This window comes from Eumetopias jubatus, unplaced genomic scaffold (genome assembly GCF_037043125.1).
Source record: "Eumetopias jubatus isolate StellerSeaLion01/CBP00866 unplaced genomic scaffold, mEumJub1_p1.0 scaffold_5, whole genome shotgun sequence".
NCBI lineage: Eukaryota > Metazoa > Chordata > Mammalia > Carnivora > Otariidae > Eumetopias > Eumetopias jubatus.
Window position 1 is genome coordinate 18235926 of NW_028274811.1, and position 20589 is coordinate 18256514.

General features: G+C 45.6%; 1 protein-coding gene across 2 annotated transcripts in view; it reads left to right on the plus strand.

The window, feature by feature from the left end:
- Window positions 1-20589, plus strand: part of PRDM6 (PR/SET domain 6) — a 97135-nt gene that overhangs the window by 74334 nt on the left and 2212 nt on the right. For both annotated transcript variants that reach the window (XM_028103433.1, XM_088023598.1), the window contains exons 5-6: window positions 7064-7406; window positions 15617-15793. In XM_028103433.1, coding sequence (XP_027959234.1) covers window positions 7064-7406; window positions 15617-15793 — 520 coding nt within the window. The remainder of the gene's footprint in view (window positions 1-7063; window positions 7407-15616; window positions 15794-20589) is intronic.

A 20589-nucleotide genomic window follows, 5' to 3' on the forward strand; every position in this document is an offset into this window, starting at 1 on the left:
CATCAGAAGAGCCCAAAGCAAAGCCTGTGTCGACAGATGGCATCCGTGAGGAGGAATGAGCCTCCCCCAAAGCTTCCAGGGGGGGATTAGCTCCTGCTGAGTGTAAAGACCGTAGTGCGTTCATATTCATTTCAGAGGAAATTAAAAGAAAAAAAATAGGGAATAAGTGTTCAACAGGTCTTCCTGCTGCTCAGGCCTTGGCCTGGGATGCCGAGTTGGCAGAATGTGGACCTCTTCAGCCCCGCAGCAGTTCCCACGCTGACATGAACGCCGCCTCCCTCCGCCCTGCCTCCTCCCCTTGACTGTACAGAGCAGGAAACAAAAAAGGGCACCTCTGCATAGGGCCCCTCAACCCTGCCATCCCACCGACAGGGAGGAGCTAGGCCCAGGCTCAGGCCTTCCCTCTGGGAAGGAGGAGAAGCTTGCAGTATTATTGGGTCGGGCACCGTGAAGAGGAACAGGGACTCAGGCCCTGTCCTCAAGGCTAAAAGAAGGCACATGAGCATGCAGCACAAACCAGACACGGCACAGGAACCAAGTCACATGTCCGTGGCCATGAGCCTGAGCTGAGGGGGATTGGGCTGAGCACTGATACAGTTGGGAGGAGTCAAGGCTCCAGGCCCCTCGTGTACCGTGTACCGTCCGGAGCTGGGATTGGACTCCGTACATAAGTCCAGGAACTGTCCCTGACTGAGGACTAGAAGAATGCTACCCACCGCCCAGTGAGCCAAGGAGCTGTCCATTTCAGGCCATGGGGAAAAACACAGTGCTGCTCTCTAGAAACCGGCCCCGGCCTTTGGGATGTTGTGGGGCTGGATTTTGCACTACCTGCCAGGTATAGAAACCTTGGGCCAACGAACAAACAAAGATTGGTCCAGAGCTGCAGAAAGCTGTAGTGTGCCAGAAGAAGCAAAGAGAAGCCACCCCATAGGGATGCCTCCGTACTGGCACAGGACTCCCAAAAGAAGGCAGCGCCCACTGGAAATGCGCCCACAGCAAGAAATGACCAAAAAACAAAAAACAAAAAACAAAAACCCAGGGAAACCCACTGTCATGAAAGATTCAATCTCTGGGTGCTTTGGGGTGCAGGGGTATGCTGCCTAGATCCCAGCCTTGCTATCAGCTTGAGGCACTCATTCCCCCCAGTTTGTGGGAGAAGAAGGGGCTGCCAGCTTTCAGATGAGTTTGTCCCCAGGAATTACCTTCCGCCTAAGAGAGCCTCTCTGCCCTCAGTCATTAGCCTGTGTCCAGTGGCTGGTCAACGTGGGGGCTGATAAGGACTGCTTCCCCTGTCCCAAAGCAGGACAGCTGTGAAGGACCTCCCCCCCCGCCCCGCCCAGCTCCAGAGCTGTCCATCTCCTCCATGGACATGGTCCTCCTGCATGCAAAACTGCAAATCTCCATTTCAGAGTCTTTTTCCAGGAGACCTGACTTAGGTATTCCCAGATTTGCGTTTCCAGTCCAGACCTCTCTACTGAGCCCCATACTCCCGTCCACTTGTCTGCTCCACCTCTGCCTTTGGTATCTCACCAGAGTGTCCAGCTCAGCATGTACACCTGAAACCATTCTGCCTCTCCCTCAGTTCAGTAGCTCACCCCCATTCATCCAGTTGTTCTTTCTAGAAACCCCAACACCTAACCCTCACTCACCTTTCTCTCCAGTCAGTTACAAAGCCCCGTTGATTGGATATTCTTAAGTGCACTCCTTTTCACTTCTGCTACCCCTTGGTCAGTGTGATCGCTGGCTTTGTCACGGACCACTGCAGTCGTCTCCAGCGTGTCACATTTTCCTCGGTGGCCTCACAGCGGCCCAAGTGAAGTCTTCATTGGTGTGCTTATTTTATGGTTTCAGCTCATTGGTGTGTTTTGTGAATAGGTAATTTGGTTCCATAGACCAAAATCCAGAAAGGACTATGGACGTATAATTCCCCTTAGAAGTCAGTTGATAGATTCCCAGGTCTCTTTTTTTTTTTTTTTTTTTTTTTTTTTTTGCCTCTATTCAAGCATGTTCTCCTTCTCTTTCTCTGGCTCTCACTCTGCCCCTCGCCCTTTTCTGCAGATAGTGGTAACGTACTATATACATTGTTCTGCACCTCACTTTTTCATTTAACAGTATAGAATGATGGTGCATTTAGAGCATAAATCTCATCACCTCACACCCTAATTTAAAACCCTGTTTTGGTTTGCCATTACTCTTATAATGCATCCCCAGTTCTTCAGTACGGTAGCCCACGGTCCACATAGAGTCTCCAGAAAGTATTCTGTGTGGCTCACATCATCCTTTACAGAATGAGAATTCGAGCATCATTGGACTGGCCGTGCCCTGTTCAGTCTGTTGCAGACCCTACATCCTCTGTTGAGCTCCTTCCTCCCTCAGCATCTGCACAGACCCTATGGCCAAAACTGCCCACGTTTCATCTTCTTGCATTGTCTTTTTTTCCCCTTTACACCTGTCTGATACCTGTGCGCCCTACAGGATTCACATTCAAAGTCACTGCCTTAGGGAAGCTGCCATCCTGGTGATATGCTTTCCAGGCACCTTTTCGTATTTCTCATAGCACATATCACACTTGTAGCGACACGCACATGTTGTTCACGTTTTGTTCTTTCTGAACCTGGGAGATGCCTTGCAATGAATGGTGATTGACAATTCACGGTGCAACCTGCAAATAAGGGTATTTTATATTTGATGAAATGGAGTAAGTACTTCTTTGTAGAAACATCAGTTTGAAATCTGTCTCTGTCACTGGAGTGTAAGTGGCATGAGGCCAGGGGCTGGGGCTTACTTATCCCTCCACTCCACACCCCCCCCACCCCCCCGCCCCACTACCCGCAGCACCAGCCATGTCAGGCATGGAGCAGAAGCTCGCTAAGTATTTGGGGGCCGAATGAATGGATGAAAGGTTGTTTTAGGGATTCTGCATTTGCTGCTCCCACTCTTGATTTTAAGGATTTGATGAGTTCATGTTGTTCCTTGACTCTAGAACCTTTTAGGGCTTTGAGAGTTTGCCCTCTACCCCTTCATCTTTGTCTGCTAGGTGGAAGAGATTTTACCAGCTCAGTGTGTCTTCGTGTAGAAGGCACTTCATCATCTAGGTCACTTTGGATAGTCGTCTTGGTCCTCTTGCACTGGTCTGTTCGGGCTGTTCCCTCTCTGATAATGTCCTGTGTTTTGTGAATACTTTCGATTGTCGCAGCCAGTGAGGCTGCAATTTAGGAAGAACAGTTTTCTGTGTCCTTTAAGTCCTGCTCTAAGAAGCTATACTTTGGGGCGCCTGGGTGGCTCAATCCGTAAAGTGTCTGCCTTTGGTCAGGTCATGATCCCAGAGTCTTGGGACTGAGCCCTGCGTTGGGCTCCTTGCTCAGCAGGGAGCCTGCTTCTCCCTCTGCCTGCTACTCCCCCTACTTTGTGCTCTCTCTCTCTGTCTTTGTGTCAAATAATTAAATAAGATCTTTAAAAAAATAAATAAAAAATAAAAAGCTATGTTTTGTAGATTTCTAGGGTCCTATGGAAGTGTGTAGGAGCTCTGCAGGACAGGTTAGAGATCAGATATTGTTGCTTTTGTGATAATTACTTCTTCCCATCCTTACTTTTTCTTCTGTCTGCATTACATGCTCATTTCATTCAGCAAGATTGAATTGAGTCACACTTACAGTACAGGAGCATATATCAAAAGGAGAGTAGCATGTCATTGTTGCTGCTTATTGCTAGAAAGCTCTGAGGTGTCCCAGAGAAGGAAATAATGAGACGGAGCACAATTTTATTTCAGCCATCTGCACTGTTAATTGCCCGATATTATTACTACCTCAGATCCCATATATCCCAGATTATTATATAAACTGGTATAAGTTTTTCTTTATTAGCATGTTGACATTGATCATTAAAGTTAAATTTATTTGCCCACCAATTCTCGTGCTTCGTATAAAGGTGATGTGACCTTAACGCTTTTTGAAAAGTAATTTATTAGGTTATTTTTTAGGAGAGGTGAGAAAGTCAGAATTTATAATCTCTACGTAAAGTCTCCTTTGCGTTAATTTCTCCCAAAGGCATTGTATTCCTCTTCCCATCATGAAGCTTCTGGCTGGTGATCCTGCTCTCATGCATGCTGATGACATCTTCATTTGACGATCTTTCCACCATGCCTTCCTATTGGTCTGGCATTTCCTGTCCTGCAAGAGCTTCATGTTGCCCGAAAATGTGCGGGTTCCTCTGTGATTTGTCTCTTCTGGATTAGTTATAAACAGGCGACACAAAATGGGTTCTGCCCTGATCTCTGACAATGCTGCTGTTATTTTTTGCTAAAAAAGTGCTAAACCCTGTGTAAAATCCTCCTCCTTACTTTTCAACGCCTATTTCAAGAGTAAACAGTCTGTGTGCAATGATTTTTTTGGGGGGAAGCCTAAAATGTGTGGACACATTTCATATTGATTACACACTTTTCCCTCAGAAGTCAAAATTACGTGTAAATATTTATATATAAAATAGACACATAAACATGCACATGGGTATGTATAGGTGTGTATATATATATGTATTTATGATATGTGTGTTTATAGGATATATTTGTACACACACACACACGAAACACTGTGCTAGCTATAAAATGTTCCTTTTATTTTTGGGAAACACAACTGGTGAGCAGTGACAAGATAGGAGTGCGGCCAGAAAAAAAAAAAATGCCTTGGAAGTTAGAGGGCTAAAGATTCCAGCTCAGCTGTGTCCTTAACTGCCTGTGACCCTGGACAGGTTCCAGTATTGGACCTTCTGGGGCTTCAGCTTTTTTTATTTGTAATAAGAGAGAGTTTTGGTTTAGATCAGTGATTCTCGAACTTGAGGGTCCATGAGAAGCAACTTGGGAGAGCTTCTGAAAGTGCAGATGCCCACGTCCTATCAAGAGAGTCTGATTTAATTTTTTAAAAGCCTCTCCTGTGAGTATAAGTGTGCATTCAGCTGCATAGACCCTAGAGTCTTCCCAGGTATGCGAGTCTCTTGCTTTCTTTTCCCTTCCCAAGACAGGATGGGCCATGCTGCCAGAGCCCCCTAGACAGAGCTGTTCCTTTTGGTGGATTTGTGTCATAGGTGTGATTATACAGAACACTCTCTGGGTTGGACCGTCCTTAATGGCAACACCCTGTCCACTTTGTGTCTCCACCATGCATGGCATCTCCGTGTCCAACTCGAGCACGGAGCCTCCTGGTGGTCACGGTCCACTACCATGCGCTCTTTGCAGTTGAACACGCTTGAGTTTGCACGCTACATCGGCATCTCAGCAATGGGCTGTGGCAGGGAAGGATGAGAGCCCCAGGTCACGTGTGTCCTTCCATGTGACCTTGAACCAGTGGCCAAGAGCTGTGGTTTACTTCCCATCCCCTGTCTCTTTGCCCCTCCACCTCTTCCAAGTTTTTGGTCTCTGATTTTCTTCTCTCGCCCACCCTGTGACCTTTAATCCCTCTGACCCCTGAAAGAACCAATAAATACATTTTATCGACTCACTAGTTACTTAAAACAAGAACGGCAGTTTTAAAGCATATTAGCTTCTGATCACTTCTGCCCCCTGTGAGTTGACCAGTGAGTGCACGAGATAGGTTAGTAGCACCATAACAACTTAAAAAAAGAGAACGACTTCACTTCTGTTAGGCTCCCTTCCTCAGAAATGTGTCTTACTTCTGGTTCTTTCCCCACTGTTTCAGTTCACCCCCGTCTTTCCTCATTCCAGTCTCTTCTCTATAATAGTAAGAGTGATGGCTCTCGTTGATGGGAGGCCGTAGGGACAATACTTTCATTGTCTCGTTTACGTGTCCTAACGGGGTTTCAAGATGAGGCCAGTGCTCCTAGGGCTTCACATCTGTGGAGCGGCAGCTGTGGCATTTTCTAAAAACTATCTATGCATGGACTTAATCCTTAGGGTGACCATTTTACATTTCACCAAGGACAGAATTGGGGATTTCGACTTTCAGACTTGCCAGGCATCCCAAGGCTAATATAGACGGAGGCCATCTCAACCGCTTAGCCACGCTGCTCTTACTTTTAGGATTCTTGCTCTCCCTGACCTCCTTTTACAGATGGGGAAACTGAGGCACACGCGCACACACACACACACACACACACACACACACACATATATTTTCTTTTTTATAACTTGCCTAAGATCACCAAGCTAATAGAAGGCAGAGTCAGGATTTGAACCTTGGTCTTTCTGATTCCCAAACCCCCGTTGCCAGCACCCTGCTCTGTTCCCCCATCTTATGTTATTCACTGCACCCTATCTGTAAATCACACCTGACTCAAACCCACCCTGAGCCCTTTTCTCTTGCCGTTTTCTTGCTTTTCTTTCTTGCTGTTTCTGTATAGAGACACTCTGTGTCTATTTCCTAGGCCTGACATCTTTATTTATTTGAACTTTAAAGAGACTCTGAGGTCTGCCCTCCTCTTGCAACCCTTATTCCCACGGTGTTGAGAACCCATGCCCTGCTTGGTCAGCCTGTCCCCGTCGTCATCCCACCAAGCTGCCAGACCTCTGTCTCCAGGTGTGTGTCACATTGCTCGCTTCGTCTTTCAGCCAGTTTTTCTGGAACGTCCTGTGCTGGCAAGGTCCAGTGGAAGGTCTGAAATCCCGAGGGCCTGGATCTCTACCTTCTCGCCATTGCCCAGGGTTACCCTCTCTGGGCAGCCACCCTTTCTCTCCCCGTCCTTTGCTGGTTGCCCCTTCTGAAGTCCCTCTCAACCTCAGGTGCCGTGCAGAGCCTCATTCTGGAGTCTTTCTCTCTCAACTCGCAAGTGAACTCTGTGAGGCAAAGACAGTGTGCCAACAATCCTGAGCGTATAGTATTTGCTAAATAAATAGGCCCTGAGCGAGCTAGTAATTGGCGGCAATCCTGCTTCCCCCCCCACCCCACCCCCGCCCCGGTCCGGTCAAGTATAGTCCGTTACCATGTGACTTTGGAGTCCAGAAACATTTTTTTAAATCTTGATCTATAGGAATTTTTTTTAAAGTGTGTGATACTGTGCTTCTTTTAAAGGCCAGCAAAACTAATCCCTCCTCACCCTCTTGCTGTTCTCCCAGTAAATGTCCCCTCGACGGTCATGGAGGCCATGTGCAGACAGGACGCCCTGCAACCCTTCAGTAAGAACAGCAAGCTGCCCCCTGTCGCCCCGCAGCGCTCCGTGGTCTTCCCGCAGACTCCGTGCACCAGGAACTTCTCTCTCCTGGACAAGTCTGGGCCCATGGAATCGGGATTTAACCAGATCAACGTGAAAAACCAGAGAGTGCTCGCGAGCCCGACTTCCACCAGTCAGCTGCACCCGGAGTTCAGTGACTGGCATCTCTGGAAATGCGGCCAGTGCTTTAAGACTTTCACGCAGCGGATTCTCTTACAGATGCACGTGTGCACGCAGAACCCCGACAGGTAACCCCGACTCTCGCTGAGGGAGACCCACTGCTTGCCTTCCGCCCGCCAGCCTCTGGGCGCCTCCTCCAGCCGCACCGCGCCTGGGGATCGGGGGGCGGGGGGCGGAACGCTGTGATGGGAGGTGTGTGTGTTCTAGAAGGGCAGAGATGGATGGTGGGGCCCCTGCTAGACTTTATCGTTGGGACGGGCTACGGGAACGACTGGGGTTGCAGGGAGGATTCTGCTCTTGCTTCCCACGCGGTTCTGTCCGCGTCCAACGGGCAGCAAAGTAGATGGCACATGTCTGAATATCAGAGATGGAAAAATGAGGTCCAGATCATCAGAATCCTCTCTGTCTTCCTAAGATAATATAGCTGGATGCTCTGCTTGCTGTCACGGGCATTTCAGGGTTCACCTCCAGTGTGCCGTGGGTATGAACTTAATTAAGTACTAAGAGGTAATGAATTGGAATTTTTTGCTTAGTACTATTTTTCTTCAGCGCATGCAAAGCCATAAATCCTGCAAAGCTGTCAAAAGGAAATACCTACTCTGCTAGTGATGTGGAGGAAAACAGATGCCACTTATTCAATAAACTAATATCCACACAGAAGAAAAATGTTGACTAGATACCTCAGAGTCAAAGTTGGTTTGAAAGTTTGTCAATAAGGAATTTTATGACCATGAACTGAGGATGAAATTTAGCTGAACAAGTGAATTAAAATTTCAGGTGCTCTGACGAGTTGGCACAGTAGATATAATGGAACTATTATTTATGAATCAAAACTGGTTTATTCGACAGTCTTGATAGCTGGGAGCGCAAAAGACAAAAATCAAAATAATTCAATAAGAAAGGAGTGTGTTTTCGCTCTCTCCTTCACATCCTGTGAAAATTTGATTAAACCCCAAATATCTAAGAATAGCCTTGAAAACGCACTTTGAATAGAAACGCAGAAAAGGATTTTTAGAAGGAGGATAGGAGACTTGGAGGCAAGTCTTCTGAATTATTTTCTTAATTTGGCCACTGATTCACTTAAGCCACTCAAGCCCTCTTTGCCTTATTTTCACCCGGCTGTCCCCTCCCAGCTGTGCAGAGTATGACAGCGTCGTAGAAAACCTAGCAGGGACACAGAGAGTGGAGGTGTGCTGGAGAGGGGTTGGATGTCTTCTAAAATGATAAAAAGAATCCCTTTTAGTGTACATATGCACATACATTTATATGTGTATATGTTTTTATTTGTGCCATTCTAGAAACCACTTGCTTACGCATCAAAGCATTGCCGTAATTAATGTTGAAATGGTTGCATTAGGGATGTTAAGGCAGCTGGGTCTTTTTTTTTTTTTTTAAGATTTTATGTATTTGACAGAGCACAAGCAGGGGGAAGGGCGGGCAGAGGGAGAGGGAGAAGCAGGCTCACCACTGAGCAGAGAGCCCAATCCAGGGCTCCATCCCAGGACCCTGGGATCATGACCTGAGCCCAAGGCAGACGCTTAACCAACTCAGCCACCCAGGCGCCCCAAGAGCTGGGTCTTTATAATCTTTCACTACACGACAGGAGAGGCCCTAGTAAAAAGATCAACAAGACCTCTGAACACCTTAGTACTTTTTGGCTTTACAGGAGTTACAAAAGTTTTGAAAATATTTTCCTCACTCGGAAAGGGTTTTTTGGGGGCGCCTGGGTGGCTTAGAAAACCGTATGTGTGTTATGGTTTAAGTCCCTACGGAGTCTGTCCCATCAAATAATAGTGTCATAATTTGCAAAGCATCTATGTAAACTGTCAGAAAAATACCTGACAGAGAAAACTTACGTACACAAAATGCATTTCCACGAGAGACTGTTGGGTCAGTGCTGATTCCAAGCTAATTTAGAGTTATTGGCAAAAATCTGAATGGCATGAGATTTCCATCCTGAGCTAGACCCTGTTGGGCTTATTTGACTCACATGCCCACGCGTGGTGAGCCCAGCCTTCCCAGATAAGGTATAGTGATGGGTGCTCTGATGCCCAGGTAGATAGCTAGAGTGGGATCAGATTACTCAAGCGGGGGGTTTGTACTTCTGCCTTCCCTGTGCTTTGTTGGTCAGTACTTGAGAGAGGTGGTCACCATCATTCATGGTCAGTTGAATTTAAGATTTATGACTTCAAAAAAATTAGGCCCTCTATAGGCAAAGTAATAAGGTACATTGTTTCTTAGTCATGTTGGGGAGATGGCCTGAATTACTCCATCATTACCAAATTGATTATCGGAGGTAAGGGGCAAAATAGTGGAAGATACCCACTCACTTTGATGCACGTGTTCCTTTCTAGGTACCCAATTTGCTTTTAGCATAAAGGACTGGAATAGCTCTTTTCTGTTCTAGAACCTAGAATGCTGTCTTGGAACTAGCAAGTTTGGAAGTGAAAGACACTCTCCATAATACTTAACCACATGAGTGAATTGCTAAATAAGAGAGATATCCAGAACTAAATTGCAGCATCAGATTTCTGTATGATGGTCCTGAAATTTGGAGCCTTTTCTCTTATTATCCATGTGGAGAATTACAACTGCTGAATGTACATATTTTCTTTAGTTATTGACTTCCTAAATCAGCTAACTTTTGTGCCCATTCAGCTGTATGCAGTGACAAAGCTTAGAACCTGCCAGTCAGAAACCGTTTCCCCTCTATTTGAAAAACTCGAACGCTTTTATTTTGATAGGAAAATCTTGCTAGAACCAGAGGTGAAAAAGAGAGACACCGAAGACAAAGTCAGAAGGCAAACAGGTTAGAGTTTCAAACAGGTCCAAATTTGAAACAGGCCCCTGAATCCGAGGTCCAAAAGATTTTTCACTCAACAGACGGAATATTTGGCCACGAAACGCAAGACATTTGAACCTTCATCAAAGAGACTATTTTTGTGAGCTTTTCCATGTGAGAGACCATCAAAAAGTCTCTGCCTTGATATAAAAGAGAAAGCTCTGGGGACACCTAAGGTTGCCAGCATTATTACCATTTTTCATTACTACATTATTTACACTAAATGCAGAAAGAAATTCCAGTTGACCTGGTCAGGTGAGAGTTAGCACTAAAACAAAACAAAACAAAACAAAAAAAACCACATCCAGGAGGATCCAGGAGCCACAGAAGTGTTTTTTTCTTGATTTTGTTCTGTTTATATTAAATAAGTAAGCAGACCCCCGATTCTCTTCTTCCTTTTTCCCAAGCTACTGGCTTTGTCTTTTCCTGAGTGAATTCAAAGGGAAGAAGCTGTTAGACTCTAGATCCATCAAGATTTTATTTAGGGACTTCATAAATACTTGGGTTTTTGCATTAGCTTATGACCTAGACTAGGACAGCTTAAATCCCTTTTGCTTGAACCAGAAGTTAGAAATCCCTTTTCTCTTCTGTTTTTCTGCTGCAGAAACTCTCAACAGTCCCACTGGGGGGGCTCCAGAAAGGGGTAAGCAATCTCGGTGGATTGTTTTCTGATGACCATGTCTTCTTTTTATTTTCTGCAGAAAGTGTCTTTACAATGCTTATCTTTATGTTGCGTCCTTTCCTTGTCTCCTTTTTGATTTTTGTGTGGCCCCTGTTTGCCTTTTAGCCTCCTGGGTGCCCCGTCAGCTCCTCACATTTGTGCTGTGTTGAGTATCATTGTCTGTGATTGGCTGTGGTGGTACCGGAGGGCGAGATGACCCTTGGAGGTGCTGTTTGGTGGGAGGAGCCTGGAGATGCTCCATCACCGTCACCGTAATCGTTTCTTTGCAGTGTGTTCATGTTCTTGTGTTCCGCACCCCTCCCCCGCCGCTCCGCACCCTCCCCCGCTGCTCCGCACCCCTCCCCTGCCGCTCCGCACCCCTCCCCCGTGCCCCCAAGCGGGAAGCTTCTCTTCTTTCTAGGGCTCCGTGTTCTCCAGGTCCTTTGGCTCTGCCCTGTTGCCACTTCCCTGAAATCTTTCCTCCTTCCGTAGAGCTGCGTTCTTGTCTCCCTCCACACAGCCCAGCAGTGACCTAAGTAGTGCTCCCTTTGAAGCCTTGGAAGATTTGCACGTGGGCGGACTTGACGCAGGGCAAGGAGAGAACGTGGGCCCAGCTGAACAGCTTTTGTCCTGGAGGCTTCCATTGCCCTGAAAGAAAAATCAAAGGATTAATATTTTAAATCAGGCCACACTTAATTTTGTTAAATGTTTCATCCTTTTTGCTCTGTGTACACCAAACCAGTCGCAGGCTCCAAGCAAATGAATTGCACATTGTCCTGGAGAGGAATCTTGGGCCGCGGTGACTGCCCGTCACAGCGTGCCAGGGGATGTACAGAACTGTCTCGCCGCTCTCTGTCTGCTTCAGAATGGACCCACAGTGATATACGTTCACTAACTTGACCCAGGCTTTGTCGGTTTTTTAGTTTTTGGTGTTTTGTTTTGTTTTTTTTTTTTTGAGTAGGAGGCACCTTCTCGTTTTCCACGAAGCCTTGGTATTTCTGTGTTGACGCTAGTCGCACACAAGGCTAGGTAAATTTAAAATCATCAAAATTAAGTAGAACAGCACATCCATTTTTCACGCCATGAACCATGGAGCTCATGGCTTCCATAGTAGATAGTGTAGATAAGAACATTTCCAGCGTTGGACAACAGTGCTAGATGTCTCAAGTAGTAAAAAAGCCACGAGCTTCTGGTTTTGAGCTGTCATCCCTTTGTGAGGAATGCTGGTTGCGTTTGTTTTGAGAATAATGACATGCTGTCCGTGGATGAGGACTTGGGGGCAATCAGAGTGCTTAAGGACGGAGATTCCCATTTAACTGTGAACCTGGAAAGAGGAGAGCTAAACACAGTGCCCCATGACATCAGTCCTCCCAAGCTCCTGCTGGTAGGACATGTCGAAGGGAGGAAGAACTTTGGAGTTGAAATGGATTGTATCTACAGGTTTAGTAATGTAAGCCTTGACTTTTGGCCAGACCTGGACAAGTTAATGAGAATGTTAGTCATCAGGATAAAAAGCTGAGTAATGGCAATGAATTTCATGCCCTCAAAGCCCTTCAGGTATAAATCGTGAGTCTTAACCCCTGTGGCCAGTTATTCCAAAGAAGATTCCATAGCGGTGATAGTGTTTTCTGAGACCTGCCTTCAGGCTTGGAGAGTTCATTTTGTCTCAAACGTAGGCCTTTGTCCTCAGGTGAAACCTGATGATGCAGTCGACGTTAAAATTACTTTTGGATTGTTTCCTTTTATTCATTTTTTAGGAAATAGTAAAAATCCAGGGAAAGAAAGAATCTTGTCTACTTGCTGTATGACTTCTGTAGTTTGTGAAGGCCAACTTCCTATAAATTTTTAGGCTGAGAGGGAGACAAGCTGTTATTATGGTGACAACTAGAGTACGCATTTTAGTTCTGAATTCTACATAAAGTCAGCTTCTGCCAAGGTGAATGTAACCATTTGGTGCAAAATTTTATTCTTCAAGGTACTTAAGAATGAAAGGACATCGATTTGTTTCTTGAGATCAGTTAAGTAAGGTTTGGCACTACCTTGTGGGACTAGATTTTGTTGCCCTGAATTCTCAGCTGTTTACTAAGTTTAAATGGTTCATATTCTAATTAGCATGTACACACACACACACACACACACACACACACACACACACACCCGTAGGAGGCCCCGTGTCCAGGGAACTGGCTGGTAGACAGAATAGAAGATGGAGGTCATGTTGTTGATGCTGTGGGTCTCGTGGGGCCGTGTCTCGGACAGATCCTCAGGCAGCACGCATTTGTTGATCATCTGGAAGCAGGTACAGAGCGCGATGAGATGCGGGAGAACAGCTAGCTCAGTGTATCCCTCTCGGCAGAGAGAAGAGACAGCAATCAGGAAGTCTGGTTGACTTGTCCAAGTCCCACAGCTGCCTGACTGCCTAATGCTAGGGGCTGAAGCAGGACTCCGCTTTGCTGTCTTCCCTTTTGTCTAGACCCTTCCATTCAGTCCAGCTAAATTCTACGAAGTTTTTAAAGCTGTGCCTTTGGTCACTGGATACCTAGCAAGTGCCTCTCAGGCCAGTAGTGGGCAAAGGGGGATGTGTTAGAATCCACTTTGCCTTTCCTTGGTAGTCTCTTGATAGGAGAATTACCAAAATAAGCCTCCCTGGGGTCATTTCTGTTCTTCTGTGTGCAAATCTTTGCCACAGTGACTATTAACATAAAAAGGATGGATTGACTTCTGATGATAGGAAATAAATCACCCCAACTTTTGACAGCGGACTTAGAAAAAAAGAAAAGATTAATTGGCTTTATTTAGCGGTTTATTGTTTATTGTGATAGCTATTAAAAATAGGTAACCAGAGGCTAATCACTGTTAATGGTCCCTTCACTATTAGAAAAAATCAATTGTCAGTGGATATAGCATATATTAATAAATTATTTTGTTTATAATCTTCCATAACATCTTAAAAAGTTGACTCCTGAGGGAATTCTTTCTTGAGGCACACTTTAAGGTTAATGGTTACTACAAAGAACAGATTTGGCAGGAGGACCTTCCCGTGTACATAAAATTTTAATGGCTTTCTCAAAGCATTATTTAATAATTGTAATAACACGCACATGTAATTTATCAAGATTGATAAACTCCTTACCAAGGACGCTTATATATATTTTTTGAAACTTTTTTGAGAGCAGTTAAATAGATTTCTAAATGTAAGTAATTAAAATTGTATAGTATTGAGTTATTGACCAATCCTGGACTATTAATCAAGCTAAAAAATTCTACAATCAGTGCTCAGTGCGCTGAAGCCTGGTAAAATAATAGTGTTTGTGTTCAGTGAGGCAAGTAGCCACAATTAAGCCCTTTGCTTGACAAATGAGTGGGTCCACTTTATTTTGCACTTAATTGAATCGTTGTACATGCTCGCTCACCATTGTCTCTTGGCCCTTCGTTTTGGTTTCTGGTCTTTGGCGCTTATGCATTTGTGGAAGGTAGAGCAATTAAGTCAGCTTCTGCCATGGGCTTTCTCAAACGCAGCCAGGAACATCGGGGCCACAAACCAGGGCTTTGCCAGTGCTGTTCACATCCCTCGTGACAGATTCTTAATTTTCTTAACCAAAACTTTGATAAACAAATTAGAGCGCTGTCCAAGAACTACGTGAGGTAACTTCTAGTGGGGAAAACTCCCACAGGGTTTCCATCCCTCCCCAGATTCTGCTTCAGTCAGCAGCAAAACTTGTGTAGAGAAGACAGAATTTTAATCTATTTTATGAAAACCCCAACTTGATTTCCTTCTCATGAGCTGGAAAGAATGTTCTCTGATAATCTTGCTAATTATCAGGTATTTGTCACAACTTCCTTCCACTTGCCTTCACATCACCATCATCCCTCCTGCAAACATAGTGACATCCCGTCATTTTCTGTGCTGCTATGAATCATTGCTTGCCACCAAATTAAACTGGGGAGCTCAAGTTTAAAGAAAAGACCCAGTGGATAAATGTGCGTGCGTGCGTGCGTGTGTGTGTGTGTGTGTGTGTGTGTGTGTGTGTGTGTGTGTGAAGAGTAAGCCCAAGTCAGGATTGCTTTTATAAAGAGACAGATCTGGCTGGGTACACACCTGGGTCCATCCGCGAACTCTCAGATGACCCCAAGTTGAGGTTGTGTTTACAGACCCCAAGGCAGTTGAGTATTTATTAAAACATGCAGGCAGCTTGCTGCCTTCTCTGCATGTTTACCTCAGGATCAAGTCCACACACCCTAGAGTAACCTTGGCCTCAAAAACTTAATTCCTACGAGGATGGTGTAGCCTCCGTTTTCTGAACTGACAGAGATAGTAACAGATGCTTTCCCTGCCGCGGAGGATTAGGGTGAAGATGAAAGTGCGTAACTGACGTAGCGCTTTGAAGAGTTTCAAGTGCCACGGAATTAAGAGCAACAATTACATGTCTTCTTTTGTAATGTTCTGCTGAATTGAGCCCATACTCCCAATGCTCCCAAAAGTGCACTAATGTTTGCCTCGGGTGGGGATAAAAACAAAGCGAGGGTTCTTGAAATGGTATGGTTAATACTGGAAAGGAATACTCCGTTTGAGAATTAATGTGCCTCAGAAGCTGTGTGAATTTTGTTCCCGTGGCAACGTGCACGGGTCTCGGGGACCCGGCAGCCAGAGCCCAAGGTGCTGTTTGGAAAACTGAGAAAATACCACCAGAAAGTTCTGGCCCTTGCCTCGTGATGCTGCTTTGCCCTGACGGACACAGACAGTAATGACCAGGCAGTCTCTTTGTTTGTTTCAGACCTTATCAGTGTGGTCACTGCTCCCAGTCCTTCTCACAACCGTCCGAGCTGAGGAACCACGTGGTCACTCACTCCAGTGACCGGCCTTTCAAGTGTGGCTACTGTGGTCGGGCCTTTGCCGGGGCCACCACCCTCAACAACCACATCCGAACCCACACTGGAGAAAAGCCCTTCAAGTAAGTAGAGCCTACCCTAGAACCTTCTTTCCTCTCAAGCTGTGCGACTGTGGACACAGGATGATCTTTCTGGGTCTCTTTTCTCATCAGAAAAATAAGAAAGTAGGAGTAAGTCATTTGAAGATTCTATGCTTCTAGAATTGAAGCTGGATAACCCCCACAAGGCACCCAAAGGTGCCACCTTTGGGCCACCAGCGAGCCCAGGACCGTCAGTGAGGTGACCCCGATTTAGGACGTCTAAATAGTCATCCCTTGGGAGATGTGAATGTTATAGGATTCTGGTGGACTCTTTCCTCCTCTTTCCTGTCTGTTCAAGTGGTTTAAATCTGTGATAGCGACCAGCTTGGGGCTTTTCAAGTGCTCTTTGGATTTCAGAATTACTATGTTGGTGACACAAAACACAACCACATACAGGGCACATCCGAATGCTTGAGGATTCAGGGAATGTGGAAAAAGGCAGGATTGAACTCCAAGGACTTTGGCAAGGTAAGAGCCCCCCAGAGAGAGTTTGTTTCTAGATACAGCACAGTCGTGAAAACAGTGGACGTCTGAATCATGCACGATGGCCTGTTCCTTTACTCATTCATTTATTCATGTATGTGTCGTTCATTCAGCAAATATTTATTGAACGTCTGCTTTTGTACTGGGCACCCAGCTAGGTGCAAAAGATACAAAGGTGAATGAGACTCGCTCCCCCAGTCTTTGAAGACCACATAATTTATGGGGAAGCCCAGTTAATAAGCAAGTATTACAACATAGGATGAAAAGTGTAAAAGTGAAGAAGAGTCAGCCATATTCTTACAGTGCTGCCAGTTAGCCCAGAAATGGAGTTATCAGTGCTGTCTGGCGGACATAATGTTTAAGATGGGTTTTGAAGGATGAGTAGGAGTTTTCCAGGCATAACAAAGGGAAGAGGCATTTCTGGTAGCCCAAGCAGTGTGTGGATAGGCGTGGGAGCGAGAAGCAGTATGTTTGACTTGGTTGGCTTAAAGCAACTTCTGCTCTCTTTGTGATGGACTCTTTTCCCTTCAACCCACCACGTATCTCTTTACTCATTTGCCATCTTGGTTTTCCCTGGCTGGGAAGGAAAATTCAAAGGACATAGATGTGTAGCCTATTTACTTTCTCTAGGACAAGATCAAGCAAGAAGAGAAATGATTCAGGCAGTGGGAGACAAATCCCCTTGCTCAGTCTCAGCCAACGAGTCTTTGTAGAGTCTTATTACCCACGATTTCCCTTTCATACCTATTGGCGTGGTCCGTTGTTGCTCTGGCACTCAGCTTGAGGCTCGGCTTGTCTCGGGGTAGCAGGGTCTTGCCGGCCTGGCTCTTGCCTTCCTCGTTGTCTGCCATCAGAGGGAGGAACTCATAAAAGGTTGTCATCTTCACTTACCTCCCCACAAATTAGTTACTTTTTGTTCATTATCCTTAACTAGTTTCATCGTGGTTTAATTTATGACATTAATAATCAGAAGAGTTTTAATTGTTCTCTGCGTACATGGGTGTGGCTTGTGCACTGTGCAAAAGCATTGGGCTAAGGGGACAGGAAGGGGTCTCAAATCAAACCTGCACTACACCAGCCAAGCTGGACCTTCTGGGGGCTGTGATAGCCCAAAGGGGCCGCTTTTTTTCTAATCTACCCTAAGGGCCAGTGGTTAGCGCAGATACTGGAGTTCCTATCACAGGTGTGTGCGTCCCACACAGTGGACTTTGTCATCGCCCTCAGGCCTGACCCTCAGGGGCTTCACAGATTCTGGCTTCGTCTCTGCTCTGAATGTGGAAGAGGACAGTTGCCCAAGTCCCATGCCTTGGAGCAGGAGAGCTTTTCAGAAGCAAAGATGCGGGAGGATTGACGATCCTTCTGGCCCCTTACATTAGAGAGGGCAGCCCGACAGACAGAGTGCCAGGAATCAGATTGATTTTTATCTTGTTGCTGTGTAAATAGATTTTAGTAATTAATTGAAGAGGTTTCAGGGTCAAAATGGGAAATAGATTCCTATTAATGTTAAGGTGTTACTTATGTGTAACCTTGTTGACTCTACTCAATTTTTTTTTCCTCTAACATCCTGTTTTTGTCATGTTTCCAATAGAGTTGCCATTTTAACTTTAATTCATCAGATTAATATTTGAGGGGCTTTAATAATTGCATCCTTTCCCTTTCTTAAAGTATGTTTTTGTGACCATCACCTAATTTCATCCGGAAAACGAATTAAGAAAACCACAAGGGTTGGCTGAATTCGATTCTAGGTACATGCTTTAGTTCCTTCTGCTTCTACTCTAATTCAGATAGCTACATGCTGTACGTAGGGTGGGGTGCGTTTTTTTTAATTTTGATTTAGCAAATATATATTCCCAGGGGAGAACCGAGTGTATGCTCGTTTAAATAGTGCAAGTTTTTAAACATCTTCTAGGAAATGGAAAGCTGAATCCTTTGGTGTATACAATCAGATTGTCCAGGATTGAACTATCCCAAGGGAGTCTTGGGAAGCTTCTCACCATAGCTCATGAATATCCATCCCACGGACGTTTGTAAATATTATGAAGATACCCTTTTACAAGCTCATAAAAGAAACATTCAAAAAAACTCTTGTTGCAGATTAGTCAATAAAACGGATTTCACCGCAACAGTTAATTTTACTACTTCAACTAATGGGTATTGGCTTAAACAATGTTACGAAGAAGGGGAAGGACCTCATAAAGATGCAGAACCCTAAACTGTACGCCTCGGGCAGCTTCCACGGAGGTGCCCCAAATGGCTCAGCCCCCAAACTGTCCCACCTACCTAGGGCCCCGGAGGCTTTCACAGAATTCTTGGGGGCCTGCCGCCACAGGGGAGGGCCCTTTCCAACATCTGAGATCTTCTCCTGAGTTGTGGGTGTAGGCAGATCAAGATTATTGCCATCCAGGCTGAAGAAGATCTGGCATTAGGAGATCAGAGTCTCTGTCCAGGCTCTGCCTCACAATCTGATTGGCTGAGATCCCCCACTGGACTACTTCACCCCCAAGCAGCAGGTAGATCATGGGCCTGTTGACAGGCAACTTGGCTGTAGACCTAGAACTTCTAAAGTAGAGGAGCACAGGGGCGCCTGGGTGGCTCAGTTGTAAAGCGTCTGCCTTAGGCTCAGGTCATGGTCCCAGGGTCCTGGGATCGAGCCCCGCATCGGGCTCCCTGCTCGGTGGGGAGTCTGCTTCTCCCTCAGCCTGCCATTCTCCCTGCTTGTGTTCCCTCTCTTGCTGTGTCTCTATCTGTCAAATAAATAATACCTTAAAAAAAAAAAAAGTAAATGAGCACATAGGAAACATACTGACCAAAGGAACATGATGGAGGTCGTGGCTTTCAGTTTGTACTGTGGGACTGATAGTCATCGAGAGCAAGGAACAAAAGCAAGACATTATTTCATTTAATAATAATTCCCAGCTCTTTACTGAAAAGAGGAAGGAAGGAAGTTAATTGGCATCGAAAACTTATTATTTATAGCGAGGACTCCTTTCTCCCCCCCCCATTCCTAAACATAATCTCTGAAGATTTCAGAGGGAGGGCTGCTTCCCTCTGCTCTTTTCTGCGGATCCACGCGAACTGCTTGATGCCCAGCTTTGGAGCCTGGGAGGATCAGGACTTCCCAGAGGAAAGGCGCTTCTCCTCATGTTTGTTAGAAGCAGGAGAAAATACTCACCAGTTCATCTTTGCCTTAAGTAAAGACAGATTGGTTCATTATTAAAAAAAAAAAATCCAAGGATATCCCAGAGAGCATCTAATATTTTAACAAGATTTAGGCAACAGAGCAAATAAAAGGGGTCATCAGCAAACAGGCATTGAGCACTTCGTATGCACAAGCCCTGCACAGTTTGGTTCAATCCAGGAAATATTTGGTGACTGGCTGCAGAGGCATGAAAGAAAGCTTCTTGCAGGTTTTCTGAGTAACGGAACTTGATGTCATTTTGGCTTCTGTCAGTTTCAGGTGGCAATTGTTAGGCTTTCTGTACCGATAAGCCAGCCAACTATCACATGAAGTAAGGAGTGACTTCAAATCTAACTAAGATACCCATACTCATAGACAGTTGGGGGCTTTTCTCTCTGCTGAAATATTCGGATGCCTTTCTGCTTCAGTGTCCCTGCAATGTCCCCTTCAAGGCTGTGACGTCAGCACGAAGAGGAAGACCCGTGTGCAGGAGCCTTCCTTTGTTCCTGGCTCATTACCCCCATCTTTCTTTCCTTATTATTTGCTGCACCACGTGAAGTCCAGGGTTAGAGGTACCAGGCTTTTGCATGGAGTCTGTCTTTCTGAGGAGTTTCCTTCAGCTATAAAAATAACTCATGAAGGGAATTTTTCTCAAAATAAAGGTGATGAATGTGAAATGGAGGCTCTTCCCTTATTTAAAAGAATATTTTTTCGGGGGCGCCTGGGTGGCTCAGTCGTTGAGCGTCTGCGTTCGGCTCAGGTCATGATCCCGGGATCGTGGGATCGAGCCCCGCATTGGGCTCCCTGCTCCGCGGGAAGCCTGCTTCTCCCTCTCCCACTCCCCCTGCTTGTGTTCCCTCTCTCACTGTGTTGCTGTCAAATAAATGAATAAAATCTTTAAAAAAAAAAAAAGGATTATTTTTTCTATCTAGCTCTCTTCACTTCCTTGGCGGGTTGGTAAGGAACCCACCCAAGTACACGCATGTGCATGTGTTTTCATTCGCTCATGAGGCACATGGCACTGGAGATGGTCTTTCAGTGAGCATCTCCGGAGCCCAACAGAGCAGACTTTGTAGATTTCCGATTCCGGGAGTGTAAATATCTGTGCGGCCGCTTA